The sequence below is a fragment of the Bos javanicus genome, chromosome 2 (assembly GCF_032452875.1).
Source record: "Bos javanicus breed banteng chromosome 2, ARS-OSU_banteng_1.0, whole genome shotgun sequence".
In the NCBI taxonomy this organism is placed as follows: Eukaryota; Metazoa; Chordata; class Mammalia; order Artiodactyla; family Bovidae; genus Bos; species Bos javanicus.
In genome coordinates, this window is record NC_083869.1 from 71,777,581 (window position 1) to 71,792,160 (window position 14,580).

The 14,580-nt window shown below is 38.1% G+C and overlaps 1 protein-coding gene and 1 pseudogene across 5 annotated transcripts in view; both read left to right on the forward strand.

The window, feature by feature from the left end:
• The window catches only part of PTPN4 (protein tyrosine phosphatase non-receptor type 4), a 191,301-nt gene that overhangs the window by 143,022 nt on the left and 33,699 nt on the right, over window positions 1-14,580 (forward strand). For all 5 annotated transcript variants that reach the window (XM_061439843.1, XM_061439856.1, XM_061439863.1 and 2 more), the window contains exons 16-18: window positions 5,276-5,435; window positions 8,343-8,426; window positions 8,518-8,574. In XM_061439843.1, the coding sequence (XP_061295827.1) occupies window positions 5,276-5,435; window positions 8,343-8,426; window positions 8,518-8,574 (301 nt within the window). The remainder of the gene's footprint in view (window positions 1-5,275; window positions 5,436-8,342; window positions 8,427-8,517; window positions 8,575-14,580) is intronic.
• On the forward strand, window positions 265-5,265 carry LOC133261416 (tumor susceptibility gene 101 protein-like; annotated as a pseudogene).

Below are 14,580 nucleotides of genomic sequence, written 5' to 3' on the forward strand. Positions count from 1 at the left end.
TTCTTTCAGATGCTAGCTGTTATTCCTTGTAGGGCTTCGTTCCACTACACTGCCTGATTGTCCTTCCAGAGTATGTGATGTCTCTTCATTCTGTTTTCCTTGGCAGTTTTTGTTTGTTTTTGCTTTGGCCTAGAAATAGAAGCTTTTTAAAGAACTGGCCTATTTCATGATATTATTTCAAATGTATTATAATTTTAAATTACAATACATGGTTTACCTATGAAAGTCATCTTCCGGTGGAGGCTGACTTCCTGTTGCTAGAGGGAGGGTGGGAGTGGGGCGGCTGGCTCATCCATGTGCGGTTTTGTGGGGCGGCCTGGGGCGGCCCCGGAGTGGCTGACCCTTTGCCTGCAGAGACCGGAGTCACGAGGCGGCCACCATGGCAGGGTCGGAGAGCCAGCTCAAGTACAAATACAGAGACCTAACTGTATGTGAAACTATTAACGTTATTACTTTATACAAAGATCTCAAACCTGTATTGGATTCATACGTTTTTAATGATGGTAGTTCCAGGGAACTAATGAACCTTACTGGAACAATTCCTGTGCCTTATAGAAGTAATACATAGAATATTCCAATCTGCCTGTGGCTGCTGGACACATATCCGTATAATCCCCCTATCTGTTTTGTTAAGCCTGCTAGCTCAATGACTATTAAAACAGGAAAGCATGTGGATGCTAATGGTAAGATACGTCTTCCTTATCTACATGAATGGAAGCACCCACAGTCAGACTTACTGGGGCTTATTCAAGTCATGATTGTGGTGTTTGGAGATGAACCTCCAGTCTTCTCTCGTCCTACTGTTTCAGCATCCTATCCACCATACCAGGCAATAGGGCCACAAGATTCTTCCTACATGCCAGGTATGACAAGTGGGATTTCTGCATACCATCCGGGTACCCTCCCAATCCGAGTGGTTACCCAGGCTGTCCTTACCGACCTGGTGGTCAGTATCCTGCCACAACAAGTTCCTAGTACCCTTCCCAGCCTCCTGTGACCACTCTTGGTCCCAGTAGAGATGGCACAATCAGCAAGGACACTATCCAAGCCTCTCTCATCTCAGCAGTCAGTGACAGACTGAGATGGCAGATGAAGGAGGAAACGGATTGTGCCCAGGCAGAACTCAATGCCTTGAAACGAACAGAGGAAGACCTGAAAAAAGGTCACCAGAAACTCAAAGAGATGGTTACCCAAGAAGTAGCTGAGGTTGATAAAAACATAGAACTTTTGAGAAAGAACTCAGTTCTGCTCTGGAGAAAATGGAAAATCAGTCTGAAAACAATGATATTGATGAAGTTATCATTCCCACAGCCCCACTATATAAACAGATCCTAAATCTGTATGCAGAGAAAAATGCTATTGAAGACACTATTTTTTACCTGGGAGAAGCTTTGAGGCAGGGAGTAACAGACCTAGACATCTTCCTAAAGCATGTACGTCTTCTGTCCCATAAACAGTTCCAGCTGAGGGCACTAATGCAGAAAGCAAGAAAGACTGCCGGTCTCAGTGACCTCTACTGACTTCTCTGATACCAGATGGAGATTGAACTTTTCTAAAGTATTCTTTTCTTCTCTTACTTTCTCTTATATTAGTAGGTGTCCCAAATAAGTTATTGCCGTTTATCATTCAAGTGTAAAATATTTTGAATCAATAATATGTTTTCTGTTTTCTTTTGGTAAAGACTGGCTTTTATTAATGCATTTTCTATCCTCTGTAAACTTTTTTTGTGCTGAATGTTGGGACTGACTATGCTAAATAAAATTTGTTGCTTTAAAAAAAAAGTCATCTTCCTAGATAATTGTTTAAGTAGTAGATTGACTGCATGTAATACTTCTGCATTAAATATGAACACGGAAGTTATTTCTTAAAATAAGATGAGTTAATATGGGTATGTTTTTAAAATGTAATTGATAGCTTTTGCCCAGAATAAGAATTTTAGGAGTCTGTGTTTATATTCTTAATTACTTTTATACACTGTAGAAAGATAGGTAGGTAGAAAGAAGAGAGAGTGAATGTTTGGTTATTGAAGTTGAAAAAATAGAAAGGGTAATTGCTACCAGGATTACTGGGAGAGCACATAATTAGTTTGTGAAAGTTCCCCAGACAAACTATAATAACCCTCTGCAATAATCAGACTTGTGGAGAGCCTGTCTCACTCTCTGTGAAGTTACTTTAACAAAAAAGTTACATAAAACAATGAAAGACGACAGATAGTCCTATCCTGAAATCCAAAATTGTATTGTCTTTCCTCTCTGAGATCTTGCCTAGTCCTTCCAGCCTGCACTGTATTCTCCTTACCTTTTCTTTATAGAGTTTGACTCAAATCCCAACTCAGGTCAGTACACTTAAAGTCTCTTCCTTCCTGTGTCTTCTTGCAGACTCTGAATAAGTAAAGGAGAAGGTATATTCAGACACCCACCAAAGTGTGGGTGGGATTCATGTGGACTGGAATGCCCATGGTCACCTAAAGGCAGCAGCTATCACTTGGCTTTGTTCAGTTGTTAACAACTTGTAGTGCTGGTCCATTTTTTCCAGAGCTTCCAAGTTTTTCATTCTGGAAATCCAGATTTGTAATTTTTTAAATGTAGTCAACTCAGAGTTTTACAGTGAACAGGCCAAATGTCTGTTAGCTAAAGTTGGCCCACAAGCCATGAATTTGCAGCCACTGTTCTTGGACAATAATTTCTAATCAAAATGAATGTTAGTTGTTTAGTTGTGTCTGACTCTTTGCGACCCAATGGACTATAGCCTGCCAGGCTCCTCTGTTCATGGAATTCTCCAGGCAAGAAGACTGGAGTGGGTTGCCATTTCCTTCTGTAGGTACTAATCAAAAGCACATAATAAAAATCACGTCTATAGTTTTTTGGACTGTATACCCCTAGTCTCTAACCCCGGAAATGCAGATTCAGCAGTCAGCAGAGTGTCCCCTCTTGTAACTGAGTGCTGCTGCCGTGATGCCCCTGCCCACCAGGCATGGCTCACTTAGACACCGTGCTGCCTATCAGGTGTATGTTTGTCCCTGTTGTTTGTCTTGGCACTATGTTTAGACAGTTAGCTGAACCAAGGATAAAGAAAGTTGCTCTGACTCCATTCCCACCTGATCTTAACCTTATAGTCTTGCCAAGATCTTTAGTTTTAATATGAAATGCTTCCCAGGTGTGATAGCCATATGCAAAACTAAAAAAAAAGCTTCTCTTCACCTTCCCCACATGGTAATACTTAGTCCTAAAGAAGAGATGAGACCTATTGATTAATCCATGTGAGGTCCAGTGACTTCTGGTTTTCGTGAAGTCTTAGAGTATTTTGATAACTGCTTTTTAGAAATTTCATATCTGAGGCTCTGCCAAGGGTTGCCTACAGTTACCTGTCCTAATCCCCTACAGCAGGCCATAGTGGAAACATACATCTCTATTGTAATCTGTGAGGACATTTTCTTGGACCACCAGCCCTTGAATGTATTAGATCTCAGAGGCTTGAGTTCTTGGCAATTGAAATTAGCAGAATAAAAACTAGTATGTCTGGGACCTGGAGTCTCTAGCCATCAAGATAGACCTCAGAGAAGCTTTTGCTGAAATGGGGAGATATGCTCTCTGATGCAGTCTTTATAGACTTACCAGAATTTAGAGCATTTTGAGCCCTGAAGACTTCGATGTAGACCGCTGAGTGGTTGTTATTGTTAATCTGCGTATTTAGCAAGTATAATTTATACTAGATTAGAAGAGCTGTATTTTCTCTTAGGAGAAGTTAGATCATTCACTGTTAATCCTGGCTGACTACCTCGGCACTAAGCAGGTTTTAGTATCACTGCCATATCTACCACGTGTCTAGCAGCAAGTCTCAATAAGTTCACAGCTTCTCTACCAAGAGCAGCATGTCTCCAAGAGCCACTCTGGCAATAACCTGTGTGTCAGTTATCTTGGGCCAAATTATTCCATGGTAGCAGAGTCTCCCCACTCACAGTAACGTACAACAAGGGTTCTTTCTCCCTTACATTCCGTATACTCATGGATCACCTGTGGCTGTGCTCTATGTCATGATCATTTAAGGCTCAGACTGATAGCAGCCCCTGTTGGGACATGGCTGGTTTCCTGCCTGAGGGAAGAGAGAAACACAAACACAAATACTCCCTTCAGAAGTGGCTACTCATATTTCATTGCCCAGAGCACATCATATAGCCAGTCCTGATGTCAGCCAGGGAGGAGTGAAGGGTACAGTTCTGCTTCTTGCAGGCCTTGTAGATGTGCAGCATCTGTCTGTAGCCTGTCCTAATTACCACAGCAGCAGCCATGAGGTTGACACAGCAGCTGTCAACTCTCTCTCACCTGTCCTTAGGCAGTGGGATAAAAATTCTTTTATTTTCCCAAAGGATCTCCTGCGACCTCTGAGATAAATAAAAACCCCACTGATGGTCAGTTTTCCCCTTCCGGGTCCCTTCAAGTCCAAGACTTCTATGGACACAGGCTTTCTGGGGTCCAAGTTGAACCACTGGTTCCCCCTTCTGGCCTTTGTGAAAAACTCAACTTTTACTGCATGCACTGTGCTCCTTCCTAAAAGGTGCATTTTTAACCTTGAGGTTTCCCCTGTCAGAGTCAGCTCATCTGCTCCTGCTGCTTCTGCCTAAGGCATCTGCTTTCTAATGTTAATTGGGTTCTTGCATCCTCACCTAAAATCAGGTTTTCCAACACTGTCTTCTCTAGTTTTGTCTCCTCAGTGAACTCAGCACTCTTGCCCATTGTGTTCATCACTTCCATAGATTGCATTTTATTTCCAAATAAAATGGACAATCCCTTGATTTCTAAGGTGGCACCGAGTATCTGTGTTATAGCTTGGTATCTGTGCACAGCTTGGCTCTCAGTTATCTCTCTGCCTGCCCATAGAACTCCACTGAAGACCTTAGAAAGGGGTTTTTGGAAATGTATATACATTGTTATGGTAGATCAATAAATCTCTTCATAGGGGTATCCTTAAAGTTATTTTATTATTTATTATATAAACAATCTGTAGAATTGTTTACAGATTTGATAAATTAAGAAATTAGATTTATTACTTTAAACTTCAAAGTTAAGAAAGTTTTCATTAAACAGTGGCACTTGCAAATAAATATGGTATTCAAAGCTTGTCTCCTACTAGACATAGTAAATATCTGAGTTGCTTGACCCCAGCTTTTAAAATAACAATTCTGAAAAAAAAAAAAAATAAAGTAATAAAATAAAACAACAATTCTGTAAGACAGCTTCCAAAATACTTAATTTTTTTCCCTTCTTTTCCTAACTAGATCACAAGAGACTCCTGGAGATGGGCAGCCTCCAGCTTTACCACCCAAACAATCAAAGAAAAACAGTTGGAGCCAGATTCATTATTCACATTCTCAACAAGATCTGGAAAACCATGTTAATGAAACATTTGATGTTCCATCGTCTCCTGAAAAATCTACTGTAAGTAGTTTCTTCAGATACTCACATTTCTTTGAAAATGTTTAATTGTAAATGAAATTTCTTTTGTACCCTAGCCTGTTTTATCTGTAAATTATATTACAGTACTTTCTCTTTTTCATCATATGTTTACTCATAAATTGTGCCATCATATAACCCAATTGTGGAATTTTCTTTTATCATCATTTATAAAACATTGCGCTAGAAGTTAATTTTTGACAGATTTGTTGGTTTCAGTCTTGCAAAGCACATTTCCAGAACAAATGCTGATAGCCTATTAAATGTCATTAATTTTATTATATAATTAAGTGCAGCAACTTTATCATTTTAATCAACCTTTTGAAATTGAATGCAGGTCTTTGGAATATATAATTGCTGTGTTCTTCAAAATATATCCATGAGATATTTTAGTACTTTGTACCAAACAAAAATGGTAAATTTTTAGAATCCCCTGATGTGTGAATTTTCATTGCTTTTTCAAGTAGATGAATCAAAGGTCAGATTGTTGTTAATAAATTTTAAGGATACATTGTGTTTATGAAGAAGTATAGGACAGACAGAAATATGGGTGTATTTCAGGAAACTTAAAGGGATATCAAGGAATAAAATGAGATACAAGGAGAGGAGGCCCCACAGGAGGTGTGGGTGATGCCAAATGGCCTGTTGGCCATTGCTCACTTACCCTCTTGTTCTTCACCCATGATCCTCCCTCACTGTCTAAAAGTGAAAAGCCAGAGGCAGCCATTTAAAGTTCTCCCACACTTACTGTACCACCACAGACACATCATAGAGATCAAAATCCTTATTCAAAATGAATGACAACTTTAGTGCTACCTGTGTGGTGATTCCTATGTATCATTCATTGGTTCATAGTTAACTGAGGTCTTTCTTTACCTACTAAGGTAGGTAGTGGGCATACAAAGATAAATCAGACATTGTCCCTGCTGTTAAATAATCTACAGTCTAGTTTGTTTTTCCACTCAAGCAAAAATTACTTATTGAATACCTGCTCTGTGCCATGCATTGTTATGGGCTCTGGGAATATAGTAGAATAAAATTTAAAAAACTCTGCCTGCAAGGAACTTATATTCTAAGGATAAGGATGAGACGAGCTGTAAACAAATTAAATAAATTTATAGCCTATTAGATAAATGCTACAGAGACAAGGCAGAAAAGGGCTAGGAAATTTCCAGAGTGGAGTATTACAGTGTGAGCCAAGGATGAGTTTGGTGATAAACTACATGGATACTTGACAAGAGAGCAGATAAGCCCAGAGGACAACAGTGCAAAGACAGGGTGTGACTGATACTGTCAGAGGACACCAAGGGGGTCAGTGTGGCCAGAGCAGAATGAGCAAACTAGAAGGAACAGGAAAGGGCCAGATCCTAAATACCTGGTCTTGTAAAGGTTTTGTCCAGTCTCTAAGTGAGATTGGAAGCAAATGGACATAACGGAGGAGAGAAGCAATGTGCTGTCACTTAGGTTTTAATGGTTTCACTCTGGCTTTTATGTTGAGAAAAAATCAAAAGCAGGGTGGCAGTAGAGAAACTGGCCATGAGGTGTCATCCTGTTAAGCAGTGGTGATTGGACCAACATGGCTGTATTCTGGGTGGAGTTTTAGAGTAGAGCTGACACAGTCTGCTGATGGACTGGTTGTAGCGTACTAGGGAGAGATAATCAAGGATAATAGGAAGATTTGGGGCCTAAACAACTAGGAGGATGAAGTTGCCATTTGCTGGGACGTGAAAGGTTCCAGGTAGAACAGGTGTGGGGGGGAATATCGGGAGCTCGATAGGGGCACAATGATATGTCTACTAGGAATCCATTTAGAGACATGATTCTGGAGTTGAAGGGAGGGATTGAAGCTGAAGTTATAATGTTGAGAGTTGATGGCATGTAGACAGAATATTTAAAACCATGAGACAGGAAGTGTAGAGTATGCAGATTACCGTAATAAGAGATTCTGAAATTTTAGTCCTCCAAGCTATAAACATGAGGGAGATGGAAAGCAAAGGAAACTGAAAAGATGCAGACAAAATGATAGGAAAGAAAACTAGCCAGCTAGCTGATGAGAAGAAGGTCACGGAGAGAGTAATCACCTGTGTCAGATGCTACTGGTGCATTGAGGAGGATGAGTTCTGTAATTAGAAGTGACTTTAGGGAATTCACAAGTATATAAATACAACTAATTCAGCTGTGGATTTAAGGGAAGATTTCCCAGAAATGATCATCTCAGACCTGTGTCTTGAAGGATAAGAAAGAATTAGCCAGATACTTACCTTAAAGAATAGGCATAAAACATTTAGTGAAAGAAGCCTGCTACAAATGACCATATATTGTGTAATTCTACATACATGAAACGTTCAGAATAGTCAAGTATGTATATATAGAGGGAGAGAAAATAGATGAGGGGTTGAATAGGACTTGGGGGATGGGGGCAAGCAGAGGGGTAGTGACTGATGATGGACACAGGGTTTCTTTGGGGGATGAGGAAAAGGTTCTAAAGTTAAATAGTAGGGGTGTTGGTACAATTTTGTCACTGTAGCAGAAATTTTTGAATTATACTTTCTGAATGGGTGAAGTGTAGTAAATTGTGTCTCAATGAAGCTGTTTTTAAAAAGCAGAGGGAATCATGAATTCATGTAAAACTTACAAATACTTGCTCTGTGCAAAGCTTTGAGCCAGGTTCTAGGGACACTGTGGTTAATTAATTAGGTAATTAATAAAGGCCCTGTTACTCTGGCGCCTATAGTCCAGTATACAGTGGTAAGGCAAGAGAGAAATTTGAATTATGATTCTTTATACACTTTAGATAATATCAACATACACAAAGCATGCTTCCTGTATATCTGAAAGTAAGTAGCCTATAAATGAAGAGAATGATGAGTCATCTATTTTTGTCTTTTTAAGCCTAACGGTGGTATTCCACATGATAATCTCGTTCTAATCAGAATGAAACCTGATGAAAATGGGAGGTTTGGATTCAATGTAAAGGTAACTTAGAATTTGTATTGCACTTATCTTTTAAATAAGGTGTTTCTATATCTGTTATGCTGACTAATGCTTGATTTACTCTAATGTGAAGGGAGGATGTGACCAGAAGATGCCTGTGATCGTGTCCCGAGTTGCGCCAGGAACCCCTGTGAGTTCAACAGCCTTCTCAGTGATCCTAGCTTCAAAAATACATACTTATTTTCTTGGTATAAATAAAACAATGAAATGAATCATTTAATTTGTCAAGTATCACATGTTGTTTGCTGAATCTCCTAAATTGCTGAGAAGTTAATTTTTATTTCTTCCCTATCTTCTAGAACAGTTTTTCAAATACTTGTTTTTACAAAGACTCTAGATTCTATCAAAATAACCCCTCTAAATAGCAAAATGTAGACAGAGGTATAGTTTGTTTGCTTTTTCATTGACTTCTTTTTTCATTTAGAATCATTTATTTACATTATATTTGTCTACTTTCTGTTTAAAATATTTATTTGAAACTCTTTATTGTGAACATGCTAAGCAAAAGTAAAGAAAATACTGTATGTACCCATGATGATGAAAACCCCCCTGCCCCCCTGCCCTTTCTTTCAGCTTCAGCACTCATAAACTTTCTGCTTGTGAATCATAAGGACAATTCTTAATAAATTGTGGAAACATCATTTTTATTGCTCATTATATAGTAAATACTGCTTTCAGATTCCCGTTTCTGTTGTTTATTCTGTTTAACTGCATTTTTCTTAAAAAACTTTGAGTCAGTACCCATTATCATTTAACTGTCTCTGTCCTGGGAAAGGTAGGAACCTGCAGCCTGAGAGAAAGAGACCAGTTATGGGATTTTGGTGCTTTGCAGCAACCTCAAAGTTGATTTGAAGATCACAGTCAAGATTGATCAAGGATATCATGATATATAGTTTTGGTTCTGGTTTTTAAGAACTTGTTGATTGCAAATAACAGAGTACTTGTGAAATTTTTGTTGTTGTTAAGTTGTGTCTGAGTCTTTGTGACCCCGTGGCCTACAGCACACTGTGAGCCTATGGACTGCAGCACTCCCTGTCCTTCACTGTGTCCTAGAGTCTGCTCAGATTCATGTCCATTGAGTCGGTGATCCTGTCTAACCATCTCATCCTCTGTCACCCCCTTCTCCTCTTTAATTGTTCCCAGCATCAGGGTCCTTTCCAGTGAGTCGGCTCTTTGCGTCAGGTGGCCAAAGTATTGGAGCTTCAGCATCAGTCCTTTCAATAAATATTCAGGGTTGATTTCCTTTAGGATTGACTGGTTTGATCACCTTACAGTTCAAGGGACTCTCAAAAGTAATCTCCAGCACCATAATTTGAAAGTATCAATTCTTTGGTGATTCCAAAATCTCTACTGAGTAGAAATTGTGTAGCAGCCTTCTTTATGATTCAACTCTCATATCCATACGTGACTATTGAAAAAAACCATAGCTTTGACTATGTGGACCTTTATCAGCAAATTGATGTCTAGGGTTTTGAATACACCATCTAGGGTGTACACCATCTAGGGTTTGTCATAGCTTTCCTTCCAAGGAGCAGGTATCTTTTAATTTTATGGCTGCAGTAATTTTGGAGCCCAAGAAAATAAAGTCTGTCACTGCATACCCCTGGCTTAATTATAAATACAAAATTTTTCGTACAGCTGTAGAGGTGTATCACAAAACCCCAAGACAGGAATATAATCAGACTTCTAGAAAGAATTTTACAAATCATCAGAACTACTTTTCATGTCCATTTCTTTTTTTGTGGATTTTTCTTTCTCGGTGTAAACCGGTCTGTACTGGAATCAGCTTAATCTCTCAAGCTACAATAAAATACATTCTAAATGAAAAGTGTACTTAGTAGCAGCTTCAAGCCAAGTTCCTGTAACATTAGCACCACAGACACACTCTTTGTTTAGATATGATGGTGACTCCAAAATTTCAACTAAATAGAAACTGTGTAGCTGCCACTATTATGTCCCTCAGTTCTTTTGAAGGGATGTGCCTACCAGCAACTTCTGGGTCTGTATTTTATGTAACCAGCTCAGCACCCCAGAGTCATTAGACTCCTCACTCTAAATTATAGACTCAGAGGAAGCAAAACCTCATAGATTCAGCTTGGATCAAATGTCCTCTTTTAAACAAATCCCTTGTGATCAGAAGTGACAAGACAGGGATGTGATGTATAAAATAAACTTACTACACATGTGAAAGATAAGGGAAGTAGTCCAAAATTATTTGTTTAGTATGTATAGGAAAATATGTATTGGGGGACAGGGCTACTGCAAGATGAGGTGAGAGGTGGCTGTATTCTCATTTATCAAGTAGAAAGATAATGTCTAAAATAAAAACTAAAAAATGAAATTGCAAAGTTACATAGTGATACTAAGGTAAATACAAAAGCTGTAGCTAAAATGTTGAAACTAGTTGCCTCAAATGAGGTGGTGGGGGGATGAGGGGAGCATAGGGAAGAATGCAGAAAATGGTTTCTTGTCCTAATAATCTTACAGACCAAGTCAGCTTTTTAAACTGTGCAATGTATAGCTTTCCCCAGTACAAAAGTTTTAACTAAAAGTCAAATATATGTCTTTTGACCTGATAATTCTACTTTTAAAAATTACCTCTTATGAAACAGAACATAGGATACACAACAATGTTCATTGTAGTTTGTGAAAATTAAAATTGGAGGGAAGATCAAAATGTACATCATTAGAGCTGACTAAATAAATTATGCTTTGGTTTGCGGCTATTGAAATAATAGATGATGTAGTATTATGTAAGTATGGAAAGGTTTTCGTAAGATAGTATTTTGAAAAATATTTTACAATGGAATACTACTCAGCTATAAAAAGAATGAAATAATGCTATTTGCAGCAATGTGAATGGACCTAGAGATTATCAAACTGAGTGAAGTCAGTCAGACAGAAAAAGACAAATATTATATGGTATTATTTATATGTAGAATCTAAAGATAATACAAATAAATTTATTTATAAAACAGAGACAGACTCAGAGACATAAAAAGGAAACTTATGGTTACCAAAGAGGGAAGAGGCTAGGAGGGGTGAGTTAGGAGTTCAGGATTAACAGATACACACCACGTATATAAATGGTTAAGTAGCAAGGATTTACTTTCATTGCACAGGGAACTCTATTCAATGTCTTGTAATAACCTGTAATGGAAAAGAACTGAAAGACATACCTGTATTAATATGTATAACTGAATCACTTACCTGTACTTCTGAGACTAACACAATATTGTAAATCAACTAAATGAAAATACATATTATAATTTCATATGTGTTTTATCCAGTTTTTTTAATTGAGTTATGTTTTAAAAATCTGGAAACATGCTGAAATCGTTAACAGTATTTCACTGTGGTGGTGGAATTACTGATATTTATCTCTTGCTTCCTTTTTTTAATTGTCTGAATCATGATGGTGAGCATGTATTGCCCTTACAATTAGGAAAGAAATCTTTTTTTATTTGTATGCCAGGTAAAGTCATAAAACAAATATTGATTTTTTCTGAGCAGTGAACGTGGATAGTTTGCAATTCAGTCAAGGATGTTCAGGGAGCACTCTATAGACAGGTTAATTTCCAAACAGAACTGTATAATTCTAAATTTTTTTTAGGCTATACAGATTACTATATTGGTAATTTTTCCTTTCTGCCAGAACGATGTTCTGTAAATAGTGGCTGACTTTAGAATCAGTTAAATAAATAACAAAATAAATATTATTAACTTAGAGACCATTACAGTGTTTAGAAACCTCATTTTAGGTGATTGGTAGAAAAGGGCAGTGTTTAAAATAGTTTAATGTCATTTTCTCTATTGGACACCTTTTGAAACAGAGTAATTTTCAAGTTATTTCCAAGCCTGGCGTGCTGCAGTCCATGGGTTTGCAAAGAGTCAAACATGACTTCGTGACTGAACAACAGCAATTTCCAAAGTCGTGTATTTCTTCCTGTCTGATCATATTCAAGCCAATAGCTGTTGTCCCAGCAAAATTCATCTGATGTAGACTCCAAATCAGAATGAAATGCAAGTAAGAAATTATACCTGACAAAGAGCAGAAGATGATTAAGTGTAAGAGGGTTCCCTTCAGTTATAATAGGTAACTAGTAGTGTGCTATAACATGCCGAGAAATAGAGAAAGAGCACCTCAAGGGAATGGTCTGAACCTTAATTTTGAATTTTCCCAGGTTTTAATTCTTTACATTGAAATATCTCATTTTTTAAATTTTACAACTATGCATAATTAAAATAGATACCTGTTCCATTTTCAGAATTTCAGGTGTCTAAAATCACACATTTCATAAGCAGCAGTGGAAGAACCTGACTTCTGGATCAGTGCTCTTTCTATTAATGACAGTACCTTGTTGGATTTCGTTGACTTTGTGTTATATAGTGAGTTTAGTCCTGCTTCCATCTTTCAAGCCTTTGCCACAGCCCTTTCTGTAAGGCCCAGCCCCATCATCCTGCAAACTTAATTCTGTTGTATTCTCATTACTGTATTCCTGGAACAGGCTGTCCATATTTCTGTTGATTTCTTTTACCTTATTTACTTGTTTGTTTTCGCACAGTGGTGCAGGGCTATAAATATAACCATATGGCCTGAACCCGTACTGAGTCAGTGGGGAAAATTGTGTTTTTTTCCATGACCTTTAAATTTTTTATCAAAACGTTAAAATTTCTGATGCTTTCTTTTTTAAACGTATTGGGAAATGAAGAAATAATAAACTAATACTGATTTATTATCCTGTAATTCAGAACATTAGAAACATTGAGAATCAAAGTATTTTATTTCTTTGTGAAAACTTACCAAAGGTAATTTGTGAACAGTGCTTTTCTTTTTCTTGTCATATACCCTAAATTACAGGGTGAGCGTTTTTCCTTATTTATCTCAACAAATAGTGATAATTCTATCTAAGTTTGGATCCCACTTCCCCTTGCCCTTTGCACTTTCAGTGATATGAAATATCTTCCAGGACTTCCTGGATTGAGTTTTTGTTTTTTAAAGATCTGTCCATTTTTATTTCCTCTCAATTTTTTATTTTTATTTTTTGCCACACTGTGGCATGTGGGATGGTATTTTCCTGACCAGGGATAGAACCTACACCCCCTGCATTGGATGTGTGGAGTCTTAACCACTGGACCGCCAGGGAAGTCCCAAGAAGTTTCTTGCCAGCATCACTTCCTTGGACATCTTCATCCTTCTTGTCACAGCCACTTTCATCATTTGTGAAAGTTCATCTTCTCTAAATAAGTTCTTCTCTCTAATAAGTTCATCTTCTCTAAATTCCTTTCTCTGCATATCTAGGGTCTCTCAAACAATAGAAATGTTGATATTTACATAGTCAGTTACTTCTATAACTCCACTTATGTTCACTTTGAATTTCACCTTCAGCACTGTCCCTTTTTGTTTCTTTGCCGCTCTCGTAACTTTTTGGCCAGTTACTCCTTACTCAAAATGGGTTTATCTTTGGGAGACAAGGAGACCACACAAGTACCTGCTTTGCTATCTCCATATGAACTGAGTAACTGATGCATAACAACAAGCCATCAGTACATTTGGAAAGAAGGGATGTGATTGGTCATTGATCATGCTGCATATTTATGATTTATATAGTGATTTTTGGACTGTCGGGCTAACAGCGAGTTTTGAATTTTATGCAGTTACTTGTAATTTATGCAGTAACTGAAATTCGCACCATGTTAGGAGTTTGGTGTTATTTAACTCAACCGTGCAACTGAAATTTGTATGTATCTGGACAGTGCAAAGTGAGAGCTACCTTGATCTATGCACTTGAGAGCATTAGTCTTACTTGTATGTCTGGAATTGTACTAGGGCATCAGGGGGAAAATTATTAATAAAGAAGGAAAAAAAGGATGTCTTTATAGGAAAGTGAGTTTTGTTTTTAATTTCTTATTGTTTGCACTGAGTTTTCATTGCTGCATGCAGGCTTTCTCTAGTTGCTGCAAGCAGGGGCTACTCTAGTTGTACATGGGCTTCTCATTTTGGTGGCTTCTCTGGTTGCGGAGCACAGGCTCTGGAGCACAGACTCAGTAGTTGTGGTGCCCAGGCTTAGCTGCCCCATCTTCCTGGACCAGGGATTGAACCTGTGTCCCCTGCATTGGCAGATGAATTGTTCAC